At 39.5% G+C, this 27,756-nt stretch overlaps 1 protein-coding gene across 1 annotated transcript in view; it reads right to left on the bottom strand.

The window, feature by feature from the left end:
• Nucleotides 1–27,756, bottom strand: part of CDYL2 (chromodomain Y like 2) — a 78,283-nt gene that overhangs the window by 30,131 nt on the left and 20,396 nt on the right. Inside the window, exon 2 of the mRNA XM_075073632.1 lies at nucleotides 7,800–8,394. Within this exon, the coding sequence (XP_074929733.1) occupies nucleotides 7,800–8,394 (595 nt within the window). The remainder of the gene's footprint in view (nucleotides 1–7,799; nucleotides 8,395–27,756) is intronic.

Below are 27,756 nucleotides of genomic sequence, written 5' to 3'. Positions count from 1 at the left end.
GTAAAAGTCACCAAAGGAACAAAATTTATATTAGAGTCTAGAGATCCCAGCTGACTTCAGGGCCACATTATGCTAAGTGCTGTACCAAACTCATCTCGATAGTCATACTGTCTAAAAAGATGAAACAAAGGGTGGGAAAGGAAACAGAAGTGACACACTTAAGGTCATACAGCAGTTCAATGATGAGCCAGGAACAGAACCCTGTCAAGTGCCCTACGCACTAGATCACACTGTCTCTCTAGCTACCATGTTAACTAAGAATTGATGAGTAGGGCCCTACCAAATTCACAAAAAACGTGTCACAGACTGTGAAATCTGTTCTCCTCCAGTGAAATCTGATCTTTTGTGTGCTTTTATCCTATATTATACAGATTTCATGGGGGAGACCAGCGTTCCCCAAATTGGGGGTCCTGACCCAAAAAGGAGCTGCAGGTGAGTCACAACGTTATTGGGGGGAGAATCACAATTTACCACCCTTACTTCTGTGCTGCCTTCAGAGCTCGGCAACCGGAGAGCAGTGGCTGTTGGCCAGGTGCCCAGCTCCAAAGGCAGCGCCCCACCAGCAGCAGCACAGATATACGGGTGGCACTACCATACCATGTGACCCTTTACTTCTGCACTGCTGCCTTCAGAGCTGGGCGGCTGGACAGTGGTGGCTGCTGACTAAGGGCTCAGAGCTGCAGGCAGCAGCACAGAAGTAAGGGTGGCAGTACCATACCATGCCACCCTTACTTCTGTGCTGCTGCTGGCAGCGGCTCTGCCTTCAGAGCTGGAGCTGGGTTCCCAGCCAGCAGCCACCACTCTCCAGCTGTGAAGGCAGCACCACTGCCAGCAACAGTGCAGAAGTAAGGGTAGCAGTACTGCAACCCCCCAGCCTCTACAATAACCTTGTGAACTCCCCACAACTCCTTTGGGTCAGGACCTCTACAATTGAAACACTAAAATTTCAGATTTAAATAGCTGAAATCATGACATTTTTAAAATCCTATGACCGTGAAATTGACCAAAATGGACCATGAATTTGGTAGGGACCTAATGATGAATCTCCCATACTTTAACCAAGTTTGTTACTCACTTGTTGCAAGGATGTTCCAGAAGAGCAAATGAAAGTAAGAATGTCCCAGAGACAGTTCTGTTGCATTAAACTCTCAGGAGTGTTTTTTGGTAATAGTTTTAGGGCCATGTAATCAATTATGCATCTGCAGGGTTCTTTAAATCAACACATTTCTATCCAGACTGAACTGAGAAAGTGAGACAAGATGGGTGAGGTAATATCTCTTATTGGACCAGAGTGTCACAGCTAAGTAAGGTGGAACAGATTGTTTAGCATAAGCAGTTAACACACACATGAATGGCAAATAATTGGCAAATGAAATTTAATGTGGATAAATGTAAAGTAATGCACATTGGAAAAAATAACCCCAACTATACATACTATATGATGGGGGCTAATTTAGCTACAACTGATCAGGAAAGAGATCTTGGAGTCTTCGTGGATAGTTCTCTGAAGACGTCCACACAGTGTGCAGTGGCAGTCAAAAAAGCAAACAGGATGTTGGGAATCATTCAAAAAGGGATAGAGAATAAGACGGAGAATATCTTATTGCCCTTATAAATCCATGGTATGCCCACATCTTGAATACTGCATACAGATGTGGTCTCATCTCAAAAAGATATACTGGCATTAGAAAAATTCAGAGAAGGGCAACTAAAATGATTAGGGGTTTGGAACGGGTCCCATATGAGGAGGAATTAAAGAGGCTAGGAATTTTCAGCTTGGAAAAGAGGAGACTAAGGCGGGATATGATAGAGGTATATAAAATCATGAGTGGTGTGAAGAAAGTGAATAAGGAAAAGTTATTTACTTGTTCCTGTAAGAACTAGGAGCCAACAAATGAAATTAATGGGCAGCAGGTTTAAAACAAAGAAAAGGACGTTCTTCTTCACGCAGCACACAGTCAAGCTGTGGAACTCCTTGCCTGAGGAGGTTGTGAAGGCTAGGACTATAACAGGGTTTAAAAGAGAACTAGATAAATTTAATGGAGGTTAAGTCCATTAATGGCTATTAGCCAGGATGGGTAAGGAATGGTGTCCCTAGCCTCTGTTTGTTGGAGGGTGGAGATGGATGGCAGGAGAGAGATCACTTGATCATTACCTGTTAGGTTCACTCCCTCTGGGACACCTGGCTTTGGTCACTGTTGGTAGACAGGATAGTGGGCTGGATGGACCTTTGGTCTGACCCACTATGGCCATTCTTATGTCAAAGGGCCATTCAAGGTGAAGAGGCATGTTAACACCCCTCCAGTTATAGGTGGGTGAAGAAAAGAGGAAAAAGGCAGTGGGAGTTAAGGGGTTTGGGATTATTATTGTATTTATGATTTATTACTGCAACGTGTCTATTCAGTCCATTGGAAAGTGTTGTGCAGGTTTCCCTTAAGGATGAGGACTGATAGGTCAGATCACTTTGTAAAAAGTTATTACCCACAGGTGATGTGTTTCTGTTGTTATAATTTTTCCTGTGAGTTCATTCGAGAGCATAGTGATTTGTCTGGTTTCACCCACATAACCCTCCACCCCCAGCTGCCTCCCTCACCTTCCTTCTTCCCCCTCTCCACCCCCAATGGGAGGGGTGTTAACAGGCCACTTTACCTTGAATGGTTCCTTAAAATGTTCCTTATGCTAAACAATCTGTTCCACCTCGTGTTTAGCTGTGACACTTTGAGTATGTTTCCCAGACCTGAAAAAGAGCCCTGTAAGCTCCAAAGCTTGTCTTTCTCACCAACAGAAGTTAGTCCAAGAAAAGATATTACCTCACGCACCTTGTCTCTCTAATATCCTGGGATCAACTTGGCTACAACAACACTGAGAAAGTGAGTATTTTTGGTTGCATTTTACTGTTTCCTATAATGAACAGAACAAGGGGAATAAAAAGGAAGCAGGAAACTGGATTGATAGAGAGTATTTAAATTAAGGACACCATGACACTATGAAGGTTTCCATAGTGGAAAGATACAGAGGTTAGTGATACATAACAAGCAGGCATTCTTCAGCAGATGGTGTGCAGAACTAGAGCAGGGCAGGAAGAAGACTATTTAAAGGAAAAATTTGATGCTGTCAAGGAATTTGACACAACAATCACTCTCAATTGCAGTATTATGAAAGAAGCAGATAGAAATGGGATAACAGAAGACAACAAATGTCATCAGAATACTGCTTCAAGCTATAGAAAGTTTTTGAACAGATGTTCCAGAGTTTATCTAGTGTTTTGTTTTTCCTCATGGCCTGGCCTATTACAGTCATTCACAATGCAAGAGTCCAGACCTCCAAGGCTAACAGCGCACATCTCCTCGGGGACATCAAAACAACAGGTGTTCCTAGTTTATGGCGAGATGCAAAGGAAACAAGAGAGCAGCATACATTAACCTACAGCACACCCTTACACTTACTGACAGGGAAGAGCTGAGAAGAGGTGGCTATATCATGGGAATTACAATGCTGTGTGTTGAAATGGACTAGCTAGTGTGTATGGCAAGTGCAGCCCCCTAGTGGACAGAACCAGTGCGGCTCAGGTCATTTTGATTTATGTTCTCTAATGTCCACCAGGCAAAAAGCTTTTACCCTAATGGAGGCAGATATAAGTATTCATACAGTCATTTGTTACACGGTTCTGTTCCGCCATTCTCGGTAACAGAACTAATAAAATACAGTAATCTTGTGATTAAGGAAAATTAAGAGTAAGCGGAGGAATGCAGAATGGAAATTTTTTTTATTTTGGTAAATGTATTTAAAGGTGGGGTTGAACATTAGAATTTTAAAGATATAGATATTAATGTATATTATGAGGTGCTTGAAGCTTTTATCACCAGCAGTTGATTCCCTTAAAAGATAATAGGAGAAGATGGTAAGCACTATTTGTTCTGGGCTTTCAAGGTTGGGGCTGGATTCTTCCCTTCGGCAGAGAAGTCTATGAAAGAGGCAGTATTTTTTCCAGGCAATTATCTCCTCAGGGAGGGAGGGTGCAGATTGTGGGCAAAAAGTGTAGTCTCCCAATCCGGCAGATCCTGAGAAGAAAGCAAGTCCATGTGATGCAGAGGCAAAAGCTGTGTCTGTGACTATTCCAGCTGCTCTGCTGAGTCTGACATGGCTGCACAGTGGTCCAAACTTCCAGTAATGTGCATGCAGGTATGTGTGTGCATGTCCACATACATATATCTACACGTATACTATGGGTCTGTTGGTGAAAATTGTATCCGTGGGGTGTGCAGGTGATAGCCCATCCAAGTGTATGTGTACACAAAGCGGGGCATGCATTAGTGGAGGCCACTTTAGGGAGCCACTGAACCTCTGTCCCCGAACATATTTTATTTCTACAGCACCATTAGTATGTGTGGTATTTTATAGACAAAATACAGGTTATTTAATTATAGGGTTACTCAGCTTATGGCATAAATTTAATTATCAGGTTAATTCAATTATTCATTATTGCTATAGTATGAAAGGCACTTTTGGTTCAGAGTGATGGGATATAGGGCCTTTCACTTCTAGGCTATGGGTGGGACTATAACCAAGATTGGGGATGACTGAAGACTTAGCTGCTGTCCTGTGTGAAAGCAGTTGGTGATGTCAGTCCAGTACTAAGTGGACATATGCCCTCATCACAACTGCATCTGTATTACTGCTAATAAGCCTTCCTGTAAGTGTGCAAACTGAGGGGAGAACATATTAGTCTCGGCTGGATATGAATAGCAATGCAGATTTCTTTGATTTACCTGTGGTTTCTGTCACACTCTCTAATTCTTCCTGACAAGGAATGGAAGAAATTTCAAAAGCCTATAGCAAAAAAACTTTAAAAAGCATTACTTTTAATCCATCTTACCTGCTCCTCTTCTCCCCTGTTTTCTATCCCTTCCCCTCTTATTTTAGCTGCATAGTTTGTCCCCTTTTTCTCTCCTCCATTGTGCATGTTGGCCACTGCAAAGTGAGACTGGATGGAATCATCAACTCAGGAGTGCTGCTAGACAGAACTTTTGGAGGACATACATCTAAGCTCAAAATGTAGAGATCAAAATTCAGCTTCACTTTGCTTCTGGTTGCAGGAAGAACAGAATGGAGTGAAGGGAGCAAGACAAGAGTGTAAAGCACAAGAATAGAAGTGATGGAGTTGGGGAGAGACAATGTAAAAATTGTTATAAAGAAATGTTCTCAGATAGTTCAGGCCATCTGCTGTTATGCCATAAGTGTCTGCACACCTGGGCGAGGAAGGGCTTTTTTTTCAAGACAGATTTGTCAAGAGTATTATTTCAACAAGGAATGGGAGATACCCTTTTTTTCCCAGTGAGGACGAATGAAAGTTTATTTGCCCCCCCGAGTTCTCATTTTATTTTTCCCCTTTTAATAAAATGATCTTAAAATATAAAAGGAAGGTATGTGTAAAAACCACTGCATTCTGAATAAATATATTGTGTACTGGAAAATGAAAATGGATTAGGAGCAATAGGCATTAAAAACCTTCACTCATTAAAACCTATAACTACAAAAACGAAAAAACAACTTAAATGTTATACACATAACACAGCTGAAGCTCAATTTTCAAACAGACTCCTTCACCCAACCCAGCAAAGCCCAGAAGCCCAGAATGCCTGTGTTCGCACTTGAAAGGGTTCAAGTTAATGGGCATTTCAGTGAGTTTCACTTGTGAGGCTTTAAATTCACAAAATGCAGGTGTGAACTTCTTATGCAATACCCAAATAACAGCAATGGTTATATAGTGTGGCAACTGCTGGGGCAACTATATTGATCAAGGTTATGGGATTAGCAAAGAAATATACTGAATACTCTCATGTCACTGAAACAATACCAAAACGGAAATTAAGGAATTAAAAACACCTTGATGGCCATGATGAGGCAGCCCAGTATGGCTCCTGTAAAAGAATACTGCACCTCTCTAACCTACTAGAGTTCTTTGAATGTGTGTCCACAATGTAGTGGATAATGGAAAACTGGGTGATATAATATGATTTATGTGGAATTTCAGAAAGCCTTGACAGTCATTCACAAGAGGCTATTAAGGAAACTAATACTATCATGGACTAGAAATTGGCTAATAAAAATAAAGAGTGGAAAAGAAACCATTTGTTCCATCATGGCAAATGATTAACAGTGAGCTGCCCTAAGGACCTGTAGTAAGACTGGTTGGTTTGATATACATAGACACCTCTACCCCGATATAACGTGACCTGATATAACACAAATGGCTATAATGTGGTAAAGCAGCGCTCTGGGGGAGCGAGGCTGCACACTCCAGTGGATGAAAGTGAGTTCAATATAATGCGGTTTCACCTATAACGCAGTAAGATTTTTTTGGCTCCCAAGGACAGCGTTATATCGGGGTAGAGGTGTAAATGATCTGAAAAGGAAGTGAAGTGATAGAAACATCTTCAGTGAACAAAATTTGGTTAGTGGAGACTAGAAGAGATTGTGAAGAACTAGAGAGAGAGTCCTAACAAAGATATGTGAATTGGCAACATGATAGCAGATGAAATGCACAATGGAAGGAATTTGAACTACTCATACACATTGCTGGATTCTAAATTAACTGTAATCACTCAGGAAAAAAGACTGGTGAGTCATTGTGAACACCTCAATGAAAACCTCTGCTTGCTGTGCAGCAGCAGTCAAAAAAACCAAACAAAATGTTAGGCAGTATAAGGAAAGGAATAGAAAACAATACTGAAAACAGTGTAGTGCTATTATATCAGTCAGCAGTACAGCCTCACCTGGAATACTGTGTTCAGTTCTGCTCACTGTCTCCAAAAATATACAGCAGAAACAGAAGGGGCCAGAGAAGGCCAATGAAAATAATTAGAAACATGGAAAGACTGCTATAGAGGGAGAGATTGAAAAGACCTGGCACTCCTTGGCTGACTGAGGTGATGCATGATAAATTGGTTGCTCCTATTTACCTTTTCACAGAATATAGGAACAAGTGGATATTCAGTGAAATTGAAAGGGAGAAATCGATCAAATGAAATACACAACACACAATTAACCCAATTTAACGATTATGTTAAACAAGATGATTTTTTTTATAAGGAGTATAAACTCCATTCTCCAGGGGATAAGCCAACCACTAACTACTGGGGGAAGGAATAAACATTCCCTCTGGGCAGGTGATTATAAATTGTCTACTACAGGATTCCTTGTACCTTCCAATGAAGTGTTTGCCTTGCACCATCCTATGAATCAAGTCACTGTCAAGAGATACTGACTTCTGGGCTCATCTGGAATGGCAATCCTGAATAATTACCTCACAAATGTTACTAGTGGCAGTAATAAGTACTGTAAAATTATTCAGGCACATTTATCACAAAGTTTAGGCAACAAATTAATACTAAGATAGTTTCCAAGATCCTGCCTTTTCTGGAGTGCTGGGCCGGTACTTGTGGAATTGAGACGCAATTAGTAAATTGGTAAAGAGGTATAGCCAGAATTCCAGAGTTGATTATACCTCAACTGTCACCCCCACACCATTCCTCGGCATCCCTCCCCCACAAATACCTGTAAATAAAACACACCAGAGAGGTGTGTGACACAGTCCACATTGCCTCACATGACTCATCAGGAAAAGGGAGGGAGGTGAAGAAGTGGATTGATGGAAAATTGTGTGCAGAGTCTGGACTTTTTCATGTGCTTATTACTCATGCAGTATGACAATAACTTTTCCATGAATTGGGCTCTTTGTTATCAATTGCCATAATTAAAACCTAACAGAAAGGACTGTTGCTGTTTAAATCACATACCGATTCCATTCACAACAGGCACATCATTATTAACTTCCAACATGCTGGGCAAATCATGTTCTCCTTCGTGGCCATTTAAATCCATGTTTTGCTGTTGTGAGCCATTCCCAAAATGTCTAGAATCTTTCTCGTGACCAGCATCTCCGTTCTGTAGGCCATTGTGAGGCTTCTTCAATGGCATGATCTGTAAACCACTGGGCGTAGTTCGGTAAGTCACAGTTTTAGTGGCCCTGTCACCAGCAGGTGCCGGCTTTGCTGTGTACCCTCGTTTCTGTTTTTGAAGAGATGGGTTAATTCGCTTTCTTTTATGTGTTGACCCTTTGGCCTTCCCAGATTCAGAAGGTCTGTGTGATATTTTCTCCACAGATGACCCTCGGCTTTCCCGTAAAAATTTTGGCGCACTGGTCTGTTTCCCATGTTTTGCTCGCTTTTCTCTAGTGACACGTAGTCCATTGAACTCATCAATAAATTCCTCACAATGCAATAGGTGATGCTCAGGTTCCCAAGTGTCCTCATTGCTTCCATAGCCTTTCCATCTGATAAGATATTCCCATTTGCCCTTTTTGTTCTTCCTTTTGTCAACAATCCTCTCAACCTAATAGAAAAAGAGGAGATACCATTAGCTGTTAGAAAGAAAAACAATTCAGACATGAAAAACATTTAGGGCCTGATCCTCAGTTACACTAAGGTGCCTTTATACTGCCAGAGGACCAGGACCTTAGTAGAAATGAGAATCAGTTCCTTATTGTGAATATAAACTGATATTGCATTTCTAAGCAGCCTAAACAGAAATTTTGCCAAGCTGATCAAACATATTCTCATTTTTAGAAACCTCTCCGATCCCCTTCCCACACCTGCAGTCGCATCAGATCCTCAAGAGACCCTGGCTGACTGCTGATGTGGCCTACCTGCATATACTGCTTGATATTCCATGTATGTATCACAGCTAAATGTCCTCATTTGTCAAAGAATGCTCACAAGCAAATCTGGCTGTATATATAGAGGAACTTTGCTGGCCCATTGGGTATGTTAATAGCAATCCCATTTGCAGGCACTCATCTGTTTTCCCTCTGAAGGAATCTTAACTGTAATAATGTACAACTGTGTTTTCTGAGTATGGCTAACTCTGGGAATATATGAGGCTTAGGATCAGTAAAGAATGTGTGTTACCACTGAAACTGCATTTCTAAAATGAGACCATATTGTCATCCCCCTCAGCTGTCTCCCATTGAAAAAAGCTAAAGTAGCTTTTGCTGCACTCTTTACATATTGAACACTCTATTCTGTGTGTATGTATGTTCTGATAGACAGTTCTCTTATTACCTGAAGTATAGGAACCCCAGCTACTTCATCTCTGAAACTGTCTCACAAAGAAATTGTACTAAATTGTGTGGTCATCCTGTATACTGAGGGCCACATTTGCAACATTGTGTGTGCCCTTTTATATTTGTCAGCCCTCCCAAAGTCAGATTTCTCTATGGATGCAGTGTTTGCACTGAAATTTGTGCACACACATCAGTGTATGTGAACTTTGCACATTTATTTTTGAAAATGTGGTCTCTGGTGACTGACACTAAACTGAAACTAACTGATTTGCATCTGACACCAAACTCAATTCGGGTCTCTAAATGTATAAAGTGAAAGTTAACAGTACTGGTACAGACAAAGATAAAATTAAAAGGGTTAGTGCAACAACTTTTATTGGTCCCCTGAGGTGAAAAGTCGGCATGTTTACGTGCACTCTACCACTTCCCTCAGCTTATTTTCACTTCCCCCCGCCAAAATTAAATACCTGCTTAACAGTTATCTCCTATTCCTTTCTGGACATATCTACTATTAGCTCCTTAACTACCCTTTAGACTACAAAAATGTCCAATTTAATTCATTTTGCACATGCATATGTTGATTTGTTTGTACAATGACATTTTTTCCATGCATAAAATTGATGGCATGATTAAAAAAAACATGCTGAAAAACTGCTGACCATGATACTTGTCAGTAATAAATTCCAAGAAACCTTTGTCCATTCTTGGGCAGCGACTGTGTCTTCATTTATGTTTGTGCCATTCCGAGCACACTTATGGCCGTCAATGAATAATAAAAGAATATAAGCAGCCTGCTACTTCTACCTGCATCTTTCAGTGATGCTTCAGCTTTAGGCATATTTTAGGCATCATGATTACTTATCTGATAGGGTGTATCAAATCATTGAAGGAACTGAGCATCAAAAGGAGATAGTGATTAGAAAGGGGAAAGCTGGTATTTACACATTTTAATGGGCAACTATGGGAAAGAGAACACAGATTAAATGCAGGACTTTCCAAGGAATCTGAATCTGCATGTTTATCTTTGAACATTCATAGTTTTAAATCAATCTATTTAGTGCAGCATCAATAGAATCCTGAAGGAAAGAGATCCATTTGGAAATAGAAAATAATTCATTAGAGTTAAAAAGATTACAACTACAGTGCAACACCCATTATCAGCAACTGAGGTCTGTTTCTTAAAAGGTATAAAACAAAAGTGTCAAATGCTTTTCCAGGTTAGATATAAAACCAATCCCACATATTTTTATCCATTCACAGCTCAAAATTATGTTGAGATGTAGTAAAGGGCAAGAGTACATATTAGTAATTTATGTTAAAATACATTACATGGTTATTGTAGGTTTCCCAAACTAAGCAATATAAATCCACACAATTCAGATTTAAGGTTAAACTCGAGGTGAGGGGGAATCTAAACATCTTAAGTTATTGAACTGTACTGTTAGGATACACAAACAACCTTACACTGCATTACACCAAGCAATAAACAGATGGTTAGGATTAAGAAATTTTACTGTTTGAGGTCCAGTTTAGTTTAAATTGATTTTTAAAGACACATTCGATTCTTTTCGTTTTTCCTTCCACATGATGTCACAGCACTAGCAAAAACACACTCCCCAGTGCCACCTGTCAGCTGCCGTATCCCTACTGCACTGGCTTCAGGCCAGAGAATAGTACAGGTAGATGACTTTTGCCTGGCTATAGACTGGGGCAGTACATCCATAGTCATCCTGTTGGACCTCGCAATGGCATCTAGTAGTACTGATCCCCAAACACTACAGTCCCACCTCCAAGAGGCAGTAGGATTGTAGGAGACACCTCGTGATAGCTTGAGGCTGAGAGGACTGTGATGGGAAATTGTTCCTTCATCTCCACTGCACTCAGCCATGGAATCCATCACGGCTCATTCCAATCTTGTATCTTATTTAACAGCTTCAGAAAGCCACTGGGGAAACAGATGAATCAACATCTCGTCCACACTGAATATAACAGCACCCTCTCCCAGCTTTCGCATGCTGATATAAGTACAATGATGAAGAGCAGCTGCCTAAAGTGGGATCTAGGCAAGGTGGAGGTGATTTGCAGGGAAAGAAAAAGCACTTAGAAGAACTAGCCTCTTCCATAAAATCCAATCTTAAGGACATCTTCCCTCAGATAGTTAAATTGCTTTGAAGCGTTGGGATCCTGTTGCATTTAATATTACCAGATGTCCACATGACACTAGCTGCAAAAAAAACCTACCCATTTCTGTCTGTGGCTGGTTAGAAAATGTTGTATCAAATTATGGAACGCAGTCCTGGCCATAGTCATCCACACATTCATGACCTTGATTATTGCAGCACACTGTATCAAGGAAAGAAGTCATGTGTCCTGGACAAGCTCCAATTGGTACAAAATTGAGAAGCCCATTTGCTAAGTAACAAGGTTGCTGTGAACACATCACATCACACTGGTAATCTTCCCATTGTGTACAAAGTCCAATTCAAGATCTCTGTCTGATACACAAAAATATTTATCAGGCTGACTCTACTGATCTGGGAGATCACCTCTCCCTTTGCTACCATGACCTTTGCAACAGTTGTGTTCCACCAGAACAATGGAACTGTTAACCATTAGAGAAGGTTGATTACAAAAGACAGATCGTTAACAGGACCGAACTGTGGACCTCACTCTCACAGGAGACACAGATGACAAAGGACCTCACAATTTTCATAATTACATACAGAATATTTTTTCAACCTAGCTTTCCCATAATAAACTCACAAACAAAATTTCTACTAACTACTCAAGTGTAATCCTACCTCTGAGAAGGAAAGAGGCCATTTTTTTTTCTTTTTAACATTTGGGAAGTATTCAGATACTTCAGCAATAGAGCACTGTAAATATTTACACAGACAAGAAGGGCCAATAGGAGGACTCTATTCCTAAGGAATAGCACACTAGCAATGGACAATATTATAAGTGGTCCACACAACACACAATTGTTTCCAGTACAACATAGGAGCAGAGAGACAGACAGACACGAGTATCACAAATATACATGTGCAACAAGAGCGTGAAAAAAAGACACCAAATGATGCACAACACATATGACTAGATACCCGCCTACCCCTCCCTGCTGTCCCTTTGTGCACTGTTGAGTTATAGCCTTACGCACAATTACTGGGCCTTTCAACACGGCCCCTTTCCCCAGTGGCTTCATGTCCATCATTTTGCCAACCCCATTCGGAGTGCTGCTTTGCCCTCTAAATGTATTCAACAGAAGCAGACCAGTGCTTCAGTTTGGACATGAATTTCATATCTGTTCCCCATCACATGGTACAACTTCCACCATTTCCCTTCAATGTGCAGTGAACACCAACAGCACAATTGGCCACATATTTTTTCTAAAATGATTGGTTTTAATTTCTACTATATCAGTTGAAAAATGCACTGTAAAAATCTTCTTGCGTTTAGTGTAAGCTTTCAGAAATTCATAGAAATTTTTCTTAAGAAATTATTCTGACAAGTAGTGATTAATGGAAATGATATTTTAGTTTTTCTCCCAGAATACACAATTTCTGTTTAAGTAGAAAGATCTGTTACTTCCACTTCTTATTTTCCGTATTTCCAATCAGTTCACTCTTCAATGAACAATGTATAACATCTGCAAAAAGCAGTCTTGGTAGTCTTGTATTTGGCACTTTAAATTTATTATATTTGGTTTGGAAAACTAGATGGTTATTCCTACGAAAAACTACATTACCTAATTACTTTGCTGTCCTATCTTTTATAAGCACAAGTACATTGTAGAAGTATCATAGTTAAGAGTGTCAGAATTTTACATGTCATTACTTCCTTTGACTATACAATAGGCATACAAGCTAATACTGGGGGAATCAAAATGTTACTAAATATGTTTTAAGAGAAGAAATGGAATGCAACCATGACATCTGTGGAAAAGCATTTTTAACGCTACTTTTCAACTTTCAAGTGTTGATTCATAATCTTAGCAGTATTCACAATCTTTCAAGTGATGATTCATAATCTTAGCAGTATTCTCACCTATATAGGTTAAGAGGAATGACATAAATGAAATAACATCCTTTTTTATTAAACACATATATGGGGACACAGTATTCGTATTAGATCAGGAAACAATGATACAGATCTGTAGAATTTTGTAAGCTAAAATGTGAATGCAGAATTTGTGCATGCAATTAGTGATTGCATGAGCAAATAACCAGTTAAATGTAATTAGTGAAATTGCACAGGTCATGTCTATACATGTTCTTGAATTAGCACTTGAATTTCTATATCAGTGGTTTCCAAAATTTGTATAACATGGACTGCTGAACAGAGATGATACATACTGCAAATACAGCATGCACATTTTGCTCATTCATAAAAAATACAACATGCAAATCATTCGTTATAGAAGTAGTAGATCAAATCTCAAAGAAATTGTAGGTTCAACCCTTAAAAATTAATTTTATCAGTTCAATGACATCAACAGGCATTGATGTATAATTAAAGCACTGTGCATGCTGTCACAATTCAGATAATCAGATCTACACAGCATATATAAAACTCTTCACATTTCAGCAAGACTACATATAATTCAGCCTGCCTAATCATGGAAACAAATCACCTTTCCAACAGGATATGGTTGGAAGATTACATACCTAAATCCTGATTTCCAGAATGGGCAGAAGAAATCACCTCTTTTTTGACCACATCTATCTGTGTGTGGACAGATGCTGTAAACAGTAATCTGTGACACCAAAACAGCCCCTGTCAATGTGCAATGGGGAGGAACAGACTGACTTCCTGGCATGGACTGGGAGAACTGCCTTTCATTACTGTGAGTTATAGCACTTGCACTACTTTTGTGTGTCTCCTTCATTTTGAGTTTTTGCCCCACATTGTGTGCCAGTATATTGTGAGAGATGGAAAGGGCTTGTGAACAAGGTGCCAAAGGAAACAGCCAAAGACCATCCGATCCAACGTGCTTGCCTTTTAAAAATTCATTATTGTACTAACTTCCTGCTTTTTCCACTCGATCACTTACAGTCCTCTCTTCTTCAGAAATAATCTTAGGTGTCGCATGAATTCGCTTCCATCACCTTCCTTTGTAACTCATTTCTGATCTTTGGATTTAATTTACAGAAAGCTGATTGTCCAAACACCTGGGCAATGTGTGGTAAAAATACAGGACCAGTTTTTCAACAGTGCTCAGTGAGCTGAGTGCTGGGCCTTTCTTGAAAATCCACCACAAAGTTTAAAAACTAGAAGAGATCCAATGACCCACCTGAAAAAACCCTCCCTACTGGACCTGCATAGTGAAGGAAAGAGGAAAAGCTAAATAGCTACGAATATATAAAAGGAAAATTTACTTGTTCTAAATCACCCACAGACAGTACTTCAGCAGACATCTTCAGGGAAGAAGTTCAACAAAGTCCTGGTGCTAACAAGGCTCAACTTCTTCTGCTTCCTCGCTTCTGTTTCTAGGTTTACCAATTTCTAATCCTCTGGAATCTCTCCTGAAGTGAGTGAACTGTTAAAAATGCCCATGAAATGTTCACTGGTTTGCCTGCTGTGATGTCTTAGAACAGGGGTTCTTAAACTGGGGTCGGGACCCCTCAGGGGGTCACGAGGTTATTACATGGGGGGTTTGTGAGCTGTCAATCTCCACCCCAAATCCCGCTTTGCCTCAGGCACATATAAAAGTGTTCAATATATAAAAAAGTGTTTTTAATCTATATGGGGGGGTCACACTCAGAGGCTTGCTGTGTGAAAGGGGTCACCAGTAAAAACGTTTTGAGAGCCACTGTCTTAGACGACTACAAAGGATACTCAGAATATAAAAGTGAAACATTGAAATTTCAAAATAGTATTTGGAAATAGGTATTTGAAATGTTTCTATGTGTGTATGGATATGAACTGGGTGACTGCGTATGCCTGGGAAGAGAGTGAAGCGCAGGACCAGGAGGGGTCAGCCATTTTAATAATTGCATCAGGACTAGAGGTTGACACATGGGGGCCAGAAGGAGTTTTCATAAGCAAAGATTTTTTTAGAGGCAGTCTACACTCTTATAGTGTACCTGGCCCTCTGGTTCTGACAAGGAGTGTACACATTAGAGCAATGTACTGTACAGTACACACCCCTCCCCTCCCCCCCCATATTATCAGGGCCTCATGTTTTGCCTACTTTAGGTACACTCTGTTCTCTTTCCTACATGAGCATAGTGTTCAACTCCATTGAAGAAAATGAAGCATAAACCTGACACTGTGTGAAACTAGACAATACAATTTTCTCCCTTCCTTTGTGTCAGGAATCTTCTGGTTTTCTGAGGCTGAAACCTGGGAATAGAGCTGGCCAGCTCCTCTTTATACCAGTATACACCAAAGGAGACTACGGCCCACAGCCTGTTGTGTTTGAAAAAACCAAACAGACCACAACTATGGCTCTTCCATCCACGCTCACATCGCTACCTGCCTCCTGGCATGTCTTCTTAGAAGTCCTATCACTATCTGAAATTCAATCTCTTTAAAATTGAACTACTCATCTTGCCTTCCAATTTTTGCTCTCCTCTGCCTCTTTTCACTATTTCTTTTTGACAACTGCCACTATGTTTCCTGACTTCATTCCCATAGTCTCAGTGTAATCTTCTCTCTCTCTCTCTCTCTCTCTCTCCCCCTTTCTCTCCTTTTCCAACCATTTCCAGTCTCTTACAAGGTCCAATGCTTCTTCCTCTTTAATACCTTTTCCTTGCTGTCTCTGCTGCCAAAACCTATTTTCATTCTCATGTCTTCTCTCACCTTGATACTGCAACTTTCTCCTGGACTGATCTAATTGCCTTTCCCTTTTACCTATTCCACTTTGTCAAAATAATGCCTGTGTTCGTATTCCTCTCCCACCCTAATCTCAAGGGATTTTCTAAACCACTTGACTGCATTAGTACACACAAAATACATTAGCATCCTTCAGAAAACTCCACAGTGCTATGGTGCCTTTTCCATCGGGCAAGGTCAATTTAATTTCAAACGCAGATAAAATGCCATATCCACCCTTTCTAGCTTTTGTGGATTTTAATTTTGTCATCAACTTGTAGCTTTTGAGGGTGTCTTGCTAGCTGGACTCTCGTCTAAAAGCCTTTATAGAGGGTTCCAATGTACATTCAAACGAAAGGCAGATTCTTAATGCAATGTGTGGATTTTGAAATTCCATCTGCCATTGTATTGAAAGTATTAATATTTAAATTATTAAAGGAACACTGCCAAGACTGCAGGCAAGGAAAAAAGAGACCAACCATGCTTTCACTTGTGGGTGTACATACTGTAGCACGACCTATGGTAAAAATGCTGTATTTGCTGTCTGTTCGTGTGAGCAGTCAGGGTAATGAAAAATACAAGAATCCTACTCTGGCAGAAGGGAATTTTTGTATAATTCAATACTGTGACTACCCTTAAGAACAGAGCCAGAAAAGGGGAGTAGTGGTATGACAGGACATGCACATGTTTGTGTTACACACACACACACACAGACTGTGCCTGGGTGTTTTCTTGATAGGTTGCTTAGCAGAACAATTGGTAACTCTTACTTGTAATTATTTTTAAACAACACTGACACTCTTATTTTGGAAAACTGATTAGTTTTTCAGGATTAAGAGCCATGTCATTAGGAAAATTCTTTGTTTTGGATATATTTAATTTACATAGACAACATTTCTTGTACCTAAAAAGATTAAAACATAGACCACACCCTTGCACATAGATTAAAACATAGACCACACCCATTACATCAAAAGGACTAGGATGCATAACAGTGAATGAGGCTTCTTTAGGTTAATCAAAGAGTAGTTGATTAGAATTTTCAAAGTAGTTGCTAACTAGTTCTGTGAAGTAATCTAGTCTGTTCAAAAATAATACTGAATGCAATAAATTCCCACCAAAATAATCACATTCCCTTCTCTCTTAACAAAAATGCCTGTCTAAATAGTTCAAAATCACTTACAAAGCATCAAAGCACAGAGCACAACATGTGGAAAGATAATGAAGATGGGTTTCCCACTTATTTTAAAGAAAAATGATGCAATTGCATTGCCAAATGGCCATTTTCTAAGGCAGGGGTAAACTGTTCCCTTGTACAGGAAGTAAGCCAATGAATGTTCTTCAGTGTTTATTTTTTTTTTACAAAAAGCACAAAATAAGAAGCCAGGCTTCCCAATGTTTCAGCTTCTGTTGGATAAAAAATTAGAATTTGGCTATGGCTGCACACTCGACAATCCTGCTAGTATAAGTTATTTCAAAATGAAGCTGTTAGAATTCCACCCAAGGCATTTGAGTTTGATGACGAATTCTTATTTTTATTTCACTACTAAGCTACAGCTGGTAGTTTTTACTGTGCAACTAAATTTGTTTTGCAATGGTGTAGTGCATACTTTAAATATAGAAACAATAGATGTGTTTTCAGTTTACATGCTAACAAAGGAAAAAATAAGTACAGGTTCCTATTTACTGCCAAAAGTGAGATTTAAAAATAAAGCCTGTACATTGTGTTAATGCAAAAGATTTGAGAAGTGGATAAACTTTGTTTTAAGTACAGCTGTTTGTATGGTCTATTTTTGTGACTAACATTGATGAATATAGGAGAAATGAGACATCAAAATATTTGTAAAGCACTACAGTGCTTGCCTACCACAGGAGATGCAAGTTTGGCTTTCAGCTTTTGTGGGCCAGATCCTCAAGTGGTGTAAATTGGCATAGCTCCCTTTGAGTTCAGCATACCAATGGAGTGTTGGGCCAGTTGATAATCTGGCCCATCTGAGCTCAATCGTATGTACTGAGGGAGTGAAACATGAGACAGGATGCAGGTGCACGAGGATGCAAGAGTTAATTACAACTTCGATAAGCATTAAGAAGTAAGGGCCTGATTCTGAATATACTTACTCTTGCTTTCCAATGCCATAACTCCATTAGTGTCAACGGAGTTGCTGCTAATTTACACAGGTGCGAGATCGGAATTATTTTTATTTCTCTTGGTTTTAAAATTAGGGTACTTGAGTGGTGGTGACTTTTTTTTTTTTTTTTTAAACTTCACAGCTGAAGGGCTTGTGCAAAACACTCACTGGTTGCCTGCTGAGATACTTTGACAATAAGAACATACACTATTATTACTGAGTATTTCACTGAAAATGTACAAATCTTTCTTTAATTGAGAACATTTGTTTAATTAAAGAAGTTGATAAAGTCTGCAAATAATTAAATATCTATTGATTCTACCGCTTTACTGCCCAGTTCTACCCACTACTCTATCCTCCTCATTGCACTCCTACTGACCAGGAAAGCATGTAGGGACAGACCCTTGGCACAGATCTATTGAAATCAGTGAGGCTATACTGAGGCCAATGAAGGCTCTGGCCCATTGTATTTTGTTTGAGAATCTTAGTTTTATCTGCTAAGGCCAATTTACCTGAAAAGAAAATCTGTATCAGCTGAAGAATCTGAAATTTAAAGAGGTAATTTCAAACTCAGCATCACATAAAAATACCACTGTACTTGACTGATTATACTAACTGCTTTTATAGGCTCTGGCTATATTTTCTTTCTGCTAAGGGCCCGATCCCGCTTCTATGGAAATCAATGATAAAATTCCCACTGCCTCCACAGAAGCAGGATTTGGCCCAACTTCAGGCATACTACTCATGGCAATGATAATAATTTGAGTAAGAAGAGGTGAGTAGGATGCAGGCTGGATTTCAAGACACTAAGTGGGCTGGTATTTCTGTGACAGTAGCACAGCTCTAACAATGGAATATGCTGGAAAGATGTTAACATTAGTCATGTTTTTAAACAGGTACAGATACATATTAGAAGCAATTAAGCTTTTCACTAGCATCAAACTAAATGCTTGGGGTTATTTTACAATGTCCAGAAATGCAGGAAGTAATTATTAATTTACATAAATGCTGTACCTGAAACCATTAGCATTAATGAGCTCTGCCTGTTGTCTTTCGTGTGCTTCTATTTCCCCATTCAGTTGCAGGTTATTTAGGTCTCCTGTTCTTGTAAATTTCTTCCAGTCTTTTTCCTTCTCCACATGGACCTGATTAATGCCCACTGAACCCAGTAGAAACACTACTAGTCACTTCAGTTGGACTCTGTTGCCTCTACCTCATAGATCAGCCAGAAGTGTTGATTCAGTGAACAAAGATAATCATGAAGGTGCACTTTTAATGCTATATTAATAACAGTTTGAACTTCTGGGCTGTAGTGCCCCTCTTTCAGCATCAGTAATAAAATAAGCCTCCTCACTCCTGTGTGGCAGGTAAGTATTTGTACAGCTTTCTGGCACAACAGAGTGGAAAATGCAAGCAAAAAGAGGGTAGAGCCCAACTTTTGAAAAGTGTCTGCTGATAGTGGGTGAGCCCATGGATCTAATATTCAGAGGTACTGAGCACCCACAACTCCAAAGAAGTCAATAAGAACTTTATCTATTCAGAGATGCTCTTTTCTTCCAGCTTCTTGCAGTGGGACATAGACGTAGGTATTCTTCTGGGGCAGTTTCTTGGCTGTGGAGAACTTATGCACTAGGTATAAGACAAGAGACAACTGGTGAATACAACAGATAGGTGAGGGGAAGTGCAAGATAACAAGATGATACTGATCAGCACAAGAATAACTACCAAGAAGGAAGAATGATAGACTACTATCCTCTCAAAAACAGCATTCAAGTGAGCAGTGTCACTGGGCAAGATTTGGACCTCAGTTACCACACTGGCTTCTGTGGAGTCACTTGAGATTTACACTGATGTAGTTAAGATCAGAATCTATCCCAATGTAAAATCAATATATTATGGGTGCCTGGAAGGAACAAACTACTACCTTACTGATAGTGCTAAAGACAGTTCTGAAAGTTGTCAGCAGATTTCAGGCTGATGTGTTTCCAAGAATCCACAGAATAGCTGATTAGAAGGCTACATTAAGAGACTGGCAGTCTGCAAAGGCCAGGAAGCAATGGAGCAGGAGCATATTTAACCGATTTGATGTAAATACATATTCTGGGGTCATCAGAGGCAATATGTGTGTGAAAGACCATTTCCTCACAATGTAAATGAAAGACCACTTGCTATGGAGAAGCCTTAACACTACTGGGCTTGTACAAGTTGGATGTGTGTGAAATGAGCCATGTTCTGACTCTACACCATGCTGCATGGCACACTACAGAGCTTATGTCATCATGCAGAAAGTAACACTTTGTAAATTCAGAATAGAGTCCTCCACCTTAATCAGTCTGAACTCTCTGCTATTTTGTAAGACCAAAAACAGGCAGTGAAGTCAGTTCTTTCCATCACCCCCCATTACCCATAGCTAGAGTGTTGAATAAAGAAGTTATTATGTAGTCACAGAACTCTGATGGCAATAGAAAGTGAAGTACAAACATGACGGGGAGGATAGAGTGAGATTAGTACGCAATAGAGTCAGACAATCACATGTTCCCTTCTGCTCTCCAAAGGGACAGCTAAACAGACCCTGTTGAGAGGCCACTTTGGCAATATCCAGAATCTTCAGCTTTCCTTGACCCCACTCAGTCTGTTTTCAGCCTTGGTATTGTACACAAGCCAAGCACCATTAGCTGTTGCTTGCTGGTTCTTTTAGACCTGCCAGCCTCTTTCATTATTCTTGATCATGAGGTTTCAGTGTCATGTCTGCAGACCTCCCAGGGATAGACGGCACTGCTGTGAAATGGATCCATTCTTTCTTCCTGAGAAATCTGACAAGGTAGTATTAAGAATTGCTCATCTGTCCTGAGGGCTCTCCCATGCAGAGTACTACAGGGTTCTGAGGTGTTGTTCATCCTGTTTAAAATGCCTATAAGGCTAATAGGCAGGTTAATGAGGAGGCCTGGGCTACGTCTGTATGCTAATGACACCCATCTCTGTGTCTCCTGTCCCTTTTGGTGAGCAGAGACTTATCCAGCATCAGGGTGAAACTGGAGCTCAGATGAAGCTCTGGCTCCATCCAGGGATGGCTGTGGTATGATTGTGCTGCTGGGGAAAGCAACCAGAAGAAATGGTGATTTATATCAGTCTCCTTAACTGAGGGAGTTTTTCTGCTATTTGTTAGCCAGATGAGGATTGATTTAGATCCTCTTCTGCTCAGGAATGAACGTACGGAAGTAGTAGCCCAGACACAGGACTTTCTGATGTGGGACTTTTTACAGTTCTCCCTACCTTTGTCAGATTGGGATTAGGCTGCTGCAGTGCCATCCGTGGCATTATACCATTCACAAACTTAAGTTGGTAAAGGTTTCAACTGCTTCCTTATTAAGTGAAGGTTTATGCAGCGAACACTTATATCGGTGCTCTGAGATCTACATTGCCTTCCAGTTAGTTTCTGGGTGGAATTTCAGATGTTGGTTTTAACTTATAAAGTTTTGGGTCACAGTTTGCATTAAGGTTCCATTTATGATTTATTATTAAAAGGTATTTTAATAAATGACTAATTATTAGGGACTGTCTAGCAGCTAATTAGGTTGCTTATAAACATGGCTTATAACCATGATTTATCTTTTTACTGATGTGCTTATAATCCTCTATAACATATATATATTTGTAACATGTTTATAATATCTATTAAACGTTTACTAACTCTGTATAAACTATTTATAAATGGAACTTTAATATAAAGTTTGGCCAAATTTTCGGTGGTATCTGTAATTAATTAATGTGATTGAGCTAACAGATGCCAGGCTTAGGAAGCTGCTGGCAGGGGATTTCCCATGAGCAACTCTGGAACTTCTTTCCTTCCTTGATCCAGGATTTGTTGACTTTCAGGTCACACTGCGAGAATCATCTATTCTCTCAGACATTTTAGGACAAGAAAAGACTGGGCTGGTTTGTTACAGGGTCTCATATAGGGTGCATTTTTAATCACTAAATGGGCAATTTGTGATATTAAATGGGCTATACATCATGAAGTAGCTATTGCTGCTAAAGTCCTCTCATTAAAGGATACAGAAGGAGTAGTCTATTTTTAGTGTTTGCTTGGATGTTTAGCCTAGAAGCAGTTTTGTCCAGTAGATGGACCACTGGATTGGAGCTTAGTAGACTGAGGTTCTATTCTCAGCTCTGCCGTTGACCTACTGGGTGACCTTGGACAAGCCACTTCACCTATCCATGCCTCAGTTTCCTCAACTGTAAAATGATACTTGCCTTCTTTGTAAAGTGATTTGAGATCTAGAGATGAAAATTACTACGATAGTTAGGTGGTATTATCAGAGGTTGTGAAGGTACTATTAAATGTCTATCTCAATCCGTTTGCAAGTTGAAAATTATGATGAAGAGAATGCGTGAAGCTATTTCTTTGGAAGCCTAGGAAACAGCGTAAAATGGAAGAACAGAAAGATAATTAATTTATATTGTCTCTCTGTATTTAGCATTTAGGCCAGCTGATACCTGCACTTAGCATTTATCTGAGTAAATTATGCAATGCAGTGTTCTGAAAAGACGAGGAGGATCCAAGGATGCTAGGAGAGAACAGCAGATTCATATGATGAATGCAAGTTTTTCTTTGCCGAGAGCAAAAATGTACCATCCAGGATTAGATGACTATGCAATTATGTACAGAATTTATGATCCTATATCAGCTTGTCCTCTGCTCCAAAGAGTACATGAGTTACAAAGGCACATATAGGAAAAATAATGCCAAAATAAGTGATAATGTACAAGGTGAAGGGATATCATATGCTTATTACTGCAACAGAGCTACTACAGTAAGCAAGGTAAATACTGGGGAAAGCATTACCCATATTATGGTTTTCAGGTGCAGACTAATATGAGGAACTTAAATCTCAATCAAGTTAGAATCTTTATAGGAACATTAGCTAACCTTCCAGATAAGAATAAGGCAAAATATATTTTACATGGATTTACCAAGGATTTCAAGAGTTGTGCACATGTCTAAGAATGTTATTTCTGTGCTGTTTATAGAGGAATCAAGAATCCACTTTACATTTGCAGATTATGAGAAAATGATCTATAGTGAAGTTGACCATTTGAACAACTGTCTTTTAATAGAGAACTTCACCACAAAGCTCAGTGTTCCCAAATCATTGATCTTTGACACTTAATTTTTATTGCTTGTAAAGCACTATACACAACTATGGTACTCTATGAATAATAGTAATAGCTATTAATAATAGTAGAGATGTAACTTGGGTCAATGAGCACTTCATGATGCAATATATTGTGTGCCACAATGATCCAACATGTATATTTGGTTAAACAGTCAGGCGGATGACAAAATACAATAGTGAACTGGCTTTTGGATTGTAAGTACTGGTGAGCACGAAAGATGTCAGATTCTCTATTGCTCTGACAAAGACCTTCTCTGGGCTGTTGAATATGATATGCAGTGTTCAAAATATACAATATGCAGTGCAGGGGCAAATACAAGGCATACAGTTCCGTGTGCTACATTGTCTCAATTTTTTCTGTTTTGCTGATTCTGCTAATACAAGCAATTGCAAATCAGTATATATTTTAAAAGAGTAATACTTGGGAGCTGAGAGTTACTTTTAAAGGGAAGTTTGAGAGTCTTTAAACAAAAGTAATTAGTTTTTCAAAGATACATAGTAGTTAACTGATAGCCACAGGAAAAATTGGGAAATTTATCTCTTTATTGATGGAAAGAATGCTCTAAAGCAGGGGTGAAAGTAACTTAAAGGACTTACCAGTACACCGGAGTCTTGAGCGGGGGTGTGACCTCAACCGGAAGAGGTGGGGCCTTGACCGGAAGAAGCGGGGTCGTTCAAAGATTTAAAGGCCCTGGGGCTACTGGATGTGGCTGGGAGCCCCAGGGTCTTTAAATCATCCCGGAGCTACCAGCTGCGGAGGCGGCTGGGAGCCCCGGAGCTCAGGGGCGAATTAAAGGGTCCAGGGCTCTGGCCACCGCAAAGCTCCGGGCCCTTTAAATCACTGCGGGAGCCCGGCTGCCAGAGCTCCGGTGGGGATTTAAAGGGCCCGGGGCTCCCTGCAGCATGAAGAGTGAAATGCACAGCAGTATTTATGGATTTAATTACTCCTAGACATAAAGGCCAGAAGGGGCCATTATGGCCATCTAATCTGATGTCCTGCATTACACAGGAATGAATTTCACCCAGTAATTCTTGCATCAAACCCAGAACTTGTAGTTTAGCTGGTGCATATCTTTCAGAAAAACATCTCACTTTATTTGAAGATTTCAAGTAATGGACAATCCACCCCTACCCTTGGTAAATTGTTTTAATGGCTAATTATCCTTCTAAAATATGGACCTAATATCTAATCTGAATTTGTCTACATTGTCTTCCAGCCATATGATCTTGTTATGCCTTTGCCTCCTAGATCAAAGAACCCTCTACTATCAGAAGTATTCTTCCTATACAGGTTCTTGTAGATGATCATCAAGTCACCTCTAGTAAATTTAACTTCATAAGTCTCTCATGGTAAGGCAAGATTTCCAAATCTTGAATCCTTCTTATAGATCTTTTTTGAATCCTCTCAAATTTCTCAATATATTTTCAAAAACTGTAGACACTAGAACTAGACACAGTGTTCCAGTGATGGATCGCTGTTCATCTGGAACCTCACCTTCAACCTTCCCACCTTGGGCGACTTTGCCAGGAGTGTTAACTCCAGATAGCATCACTCAGAATCATGAGAATGATTAAGTTGCTCCACCACATCAAGGTCACGATCCATTGGGGCTTTGTGGAGAATTCTCCTTAAATTTGGATGCCTGCCAAAATTTGTTGCCATCCTCTGATTCCTCCATGACAATATGTCTGTGTTGGTTGTCAGCAATGGATCTGAAACAAACCCCTTTCTAGTTAAGACAGGAGTTAAGCACGGCTGTGTTGTCATGCCAATCCTTTTCTCCATCTTCCTTGCTGTCATAATAACCATCAGTGACAAGCTCTTCTCCTGACCTGACATACAATTCAGAATGGATGGCAAGCACTTCAACCTAATTCACCTCTGATCCCAGCCAAAGACTATTACTAAATCAGTCATTGAGCTCTAATATGCAGATGACTGTGCTTTGTGTGCCTACTTGGAAAAAGATCTTCAAAAAATAGTCGACACATTCTCTGTGGCCTATAACCAACTCGGCCTCACACTCAACGTCAAGAAAGCTAAAGAAGTCCACCAACATACTCCACATCACCAGGATCCTGCTCTTGTAATTCAGATCAATAAAGAGACACTGGAGAATACTGAGCACTTCCTTTACTTTGGCAGTCATCTGTTGCAGAAAGCTGACACCAATGAAGAAATTCAACACCGCCTTCAATGCACCAGTGAAGCTTTTGGACATTTGAGAAAACATGTCTGAAGATTGTGACATCAAGAATTAAACCAAGCTTCTTGTGTCCCAAGCCATTGCTATCCCTGCTCTCTCGTATGGTGCTGAAACCTAGGTCATGTACAATAGACACCTGAAGGCTTTTGAACAATACCATCAATGGTGCCTCTGCAAGATCTTCCGAATCAAGTGGGATGACCAACATACCAACATCAGTGTTCTGTCCCAAGCCAAAACCTCCAGCACTGAAGCTATTTTCATCCACCACCAACTCTGTTGGGCAGGTCATATTCTTCAAATGCCAGAAAATCGACTCCTGAAGCAGGTCACGTTCTCACAATTGAACTATGGCACACGGACAAGGAGTGGGTAAAAAAAGCATTTCAAAGACACCCTCAAAGCCAACATGAAAGAGTGCAGTATTGACATAAACTAATGGGAAAACCAAACCCTTGACTGACAAAAATGAAAAAGAACCATGTGGCAAGGATCCCAGTATTTCAGGAAACAACAGGAAATGGAGAAATGGGAAAGGACTCAGTCCGACTCAGCAATCCAGATCTGCCCCTTCCATTGGGAAATGTCTGCCCCAATTGTGACAAGATCTATGGATCCCAGATCAGTCTCATTAGCCACCCACGGATCTGCCAGCAATAACTGGCTACCATTTTAGGAAAGACAACCATCCTCGAATTCTGAGGGATTGCTGACGATCAGTGATGGTATCATCGATACCATAAAGAGAATATCCCCTTTCTTTCTCTACTCAATATTCCCCTATATATCCAATAATAGCCTTATCTATCTCAGCCGCAGCATCTTATCCCTCCATCAATCTTTGTGTCATCAGTCTTTGTGTCAAAGTTTACAAGCAATTATTTTATACTTATTATTGAAGAAACCTTTCAGAAACATTTTTCAGGAGATGATTCTTCAAAGACCTTGCATAAACAAACAAAAATCCTTTTCCTCCCTTCCTTGATAAAGGTATTGACTTTTTAATAGATATTTTGAAAGATATTGTTATGAGGCCAAGAACAGATCCCTACAGGATGCCTCTATAACCCCCATATTTGATGAAAATTCCCCAATAATGATGATCCAGGCTGTTTAAAGTAAGTTAAATAGATGGTCTCCATATTTCTGTAAATGCTTAAGACTCTCAGAGCTAATATGATGGTGTAGTCTAAAATATTGTATCTTTTGTAATGAAGCTGTATCAGCCGGCTTCCAAAACACTATCTCCTAGGTTTAAGGGGTCAATGCACATTTTTAAAAAATTAGTTATTTTTTATACCATTTAAGGAGAAAAAGCTGTTTCCAGTAAATGTACTGGCTGCAACATTTTCTTTAAAAGGTTAATTCAATTCAAGTTACCTATTTTGTCTCTGTCTTCTATTATTTTTTTAAAATGTTACATTCTTTTTAGAAAGTGATGCACTCCAATTACAGACAAAAGAAAGTTTTGAGTATAAGGAAGGAGGGTGGAGTGATTTAAATTGAAGCGATTTAAATCACCGCTTTTAATCATGATTTAAATCAACAATCAGGAAACCCTGATTTAAATAATTGATTTTAATCTTGTTTTGCATTTGTACTTTTTAGTAATTTTTCTAAAGGTTGATTCTCATTGGCTGGTAGCCATTAAAACGTATTGATTTACAACTAAATGTAACCTTTACATTAAATTTAGTACTTCTGTTTACTAACCAGGATGATGTACACATTTATTTAAGCAATTATATAGCTTAATTTATATTTATTCAGAGTCTAAATTTTTAATTTTTTATTATGTGAGAAAATGGTGAATGATGCATTTCTTATCTACTAAATAATTAATTTTTTACTTGTGAATTGTGCCAAACTCCATTTGGATGGAAATTCAAATTCAATAAATAATGCATAAACAGCATTTTAAAATGTGGTTTTTTTAGTTAAATAACACTATCTTCAATATGCTGGATACATAAGAAAAAGGTTTATCAGGAAGTATATCAAAACATATTTTGCATTTAAAATGAACTGATTTGTTAAATAAAGGAAGTATTAGCTGTGGTTAGTGCATGTAACATTGTTTCTGGTCACTGTGTCCTTCAAGATTTTGGAAAAGGTCAACAAGCTTTTCTGCTTTTTCAACTACTACTGGTTTCTTAACTGTAAATGAGCTAGTCACTGAACTACACTAATTGAATACACTGACACTAAGGCCAGGTCTACACTGCGACTTTAAATCGGCTTAATGGCCGATATACCGATTTAACGCTGTATCCGTTCACACGACGTCGTCATTAATATCGAGTTAA

Source organism: Chelonoidis abingdonii, chromosome 19, assembly GCF_003597395.2.
Source record: "Chelonoidis abingdonii isolate Lonesome George chromosome 19, CheloAbing_2.0, whole genome shotgun sequence".
In the NCBI taxonomy this organism is placed as follows: domain Eukaryota; kingdom Metazoa; phylum Chordata; order Testudines; family Testudinidae; genus Chelonoidis; species Chelonoidis abingdonii.
The sequence above is the reverse complement of the archived record's forward strand: the minus strand, read 5'-3'. Positions and strand labels throughout refer to the sequence as shown.